We start from the raw sequence: 2,380 nt of genomic DNA, 5'->3' as shown, positions 1-2,380 counted from the left end.
AAATGAGCAAATTCCTGCTTGTTCAAAAGTCAGTCTCCATTATTCCGGGTTAACATGTTCTCAAACAAAGCAAATTTTATGTGTTTATTTGCTTTCTATGTGATATCTTGCATTATTCATCAAGAACTAATACTGATAGATTTGCCTTTGAGTTGTTTTTCTCTACAGGTAGTTAGAACTGATCTGTGTTGATACACTGGCCGATCATCCTTATTTCACTAGATCTAAAGGTCCTATAGATTATTTCCCTAATCAAAGTTCACAAAAGGAAAAAGCAGCAATGGGTGATAATAACGAAAAAATCGGTCTTACTAATGTCGTGGTGGTTCAGCCCGTCCTTGCCGATCAGAATGAATTGATCCTGCAGTTGATGCAACAAATTGCTGAGATGAGGGTCGAGATGCAGAAAAAACAAGATTTGCCTCCTCCGGCTTTTACTGTCAACACTCAACCAGACGGAAGACCTCCAACTCAAATTCCCCCTCCTAACGTGGAATAAGCTCAAAACCCACCTTCAAATCCTGCTCGTAATCCCTCCATCATTGACCTTACCACCCAAAACCCCCACTACGCCTCAACCTCTTATCAAACCCCACCCCTCCTCAAAATACCAACCTTTAAGCACCACTCCCTCCCCCCAATGAAAACCACCAAACTAGCCTACCCCCTCACAGCCAAAACGCCAATAACCCACACACTTCTCTCATTCACCAAAACTAGTATACTAGCCCCAGACTTTCCCCCAAAACTATCACGCCCCTTTAAATGGCCAGAGTCCCTCTATTGCTCCACCACAACCACAAACAACCACTTTCCAAATACCGGTCCCCAACGAGCATGACGCCCATGGTTCAGAGCTAGACCACTATAAGGAGAGAGAGAAAGAGTGGAGGTCAAAAGAAGAGACCGCCAAGATAGACATGAAGGTGGAAATTAGAAATGCCATGAAGGAGTTGAACTGCATTCCTGAGGTCGTCGGGTTGAGTTACGAAGACCTGTGCATTCATCCGAATTTGGACCTCCCGGAAGGGTTCAAGGTGCCAAAATTCGACATCTTCGGAGGAACGGGGAACCCCTTAGCACACCTGAGGGCCTACTGTGACCAACTCGTAGGATTGGGAGAGACGACGCTTTGTTAATGCGGCTTTTTAGTCGAAGTTTGAGCGGAGAGACTCTAGAATGGTTTACGTCTCATGAAACGAGATAGTTGTCTAGCTGGAACGCTCTGGCTAAGGACTTCATCGAATGATTCGCCTACAATGTGGAGATCGTTCCTGATCGTTACTCCTTGGAGGAGATGAAGTAGAAGTCAACCGAAAGTTATAGAGAATTCGCATATAGATGGCGAAAGGAGGCAGGTAGTGTTAAACCTCCTATGTTAGAAAAGAAAATTGTCGAATTGTTTGTGCGGGTGCAAGAGCCCGAATATTATGACAAAATCATGTTGCTCGTTGGAGCAAAATTTGCTGAGATAGTCAAGGTAGGTGAGACTATCGAAGATGGATTGAGAACCGGGAAGATTGCCCGTGTTGCTGCCTCGCCCAGATCTTCGAGCTTGTTGAAGAAGAAAAGAGAGGACGTGTCCTCTATCTCTTATGAGGGGAAGAAGACCCTAAGGAAATCCTCATCATATCAAGGTCGTTCTCGACCTTCATAGAGTTCATACCCGACTTGTTATGCACAACCTGATTACCAGAATACCCCTCCCTCTAGTTACCAAAATACCCCTCCTCCCAGTTATCAAAGTACTCCCCCTCCTAGCTACCAAACTCCCCCTACTATCTACCAAACTCCCCCTCCAATTTACCAGACTCCATCTCATCACTACTGAAATGCCGCCCCTAATTGTGCCAACGTTCAGAAAAATTACCAAACGCCTCCCCAATATACCAAACTCTAGCTCCACTTTACCAAAATACCCCCTCGAACTACCAAGCTCCACAACCAAATTATCAAACCAACTCGTATCCCAGATATCAAGCCCCCTGTCCGAATGCTCCAAATTATCGCCAAATGCCTCCCCCTCGAAGAGGCAATTACAATCCCTCCCGTCCTATATTTGAGAAGAAGCCTGCTAGAATTTTTCACTCCGCTTATTGAAAGCCGAACAAAGTTGTTTGAGCGATTAACTGCGGCAGGATATATTCATCCAGTGGGTCCCAAGCCGGTTAACACTACCTCAAAGTTTTACAGACCTTATCAGAGGTGCGCGTATCACTCCAACAGTGTTGGACATGATACCGAGGACTGTGTCAACCTGAAACATAAGATCCAAGACCTGATTGACCAGAATGTGGTCTCCCTTCAGACAGTAGCGCCCAATGTCAATAGTAATCCTTTGCCAAATCATGGAGGCGCCACTATCAATATGATAGAGACA

At 45.3% G+C, this 2,380-nt stretch overlaps 1 protein-coding gene across 1 annotated transcript in view; it reads left to right on the top strand.

Moving 5' to 3' along the window:
• The first annotated feature begins 1,993 nt into the window (after window positions 1–1,993).
• Window positions 1,994–2,380, top strand: part of LOC107061817 (uncharacterized) — a 9,629-nt gene continuing 9,242 nt past the window's right edge. The window contains exon 1 of the mRNA XM_015311698.1: window positions 1,994–2,330. Coding sequence (XP_015167184.1) covers window positions 1,994–2,330 — 337 coding nt within the window. The remainder of the gene's footprint in view (window positions 2,331–2,380) is intronic.

The sequence above is a fragment of the Solanum tuberosum genome, unplaced genomic scaffold (genome assembly GCF_000226075.1).
Source record: "Solanum tuberosum cultivar DM 1-3 516 R44 unplaced genomic scaffold, SolTub_3.0 scf00168, whole genome shotgun sequence".
Lineage (NCBI taxonomy): Eukaryota > Viridiplantae > Streptophyta > Magnoliopsida > Solanales > Solanaceae > Solanum > Solanum tuberosum.
Note: the sequence above shows the minus strand (reverse complement) of the source record. Positions and strands in the feature narration are given on the sequence as shown.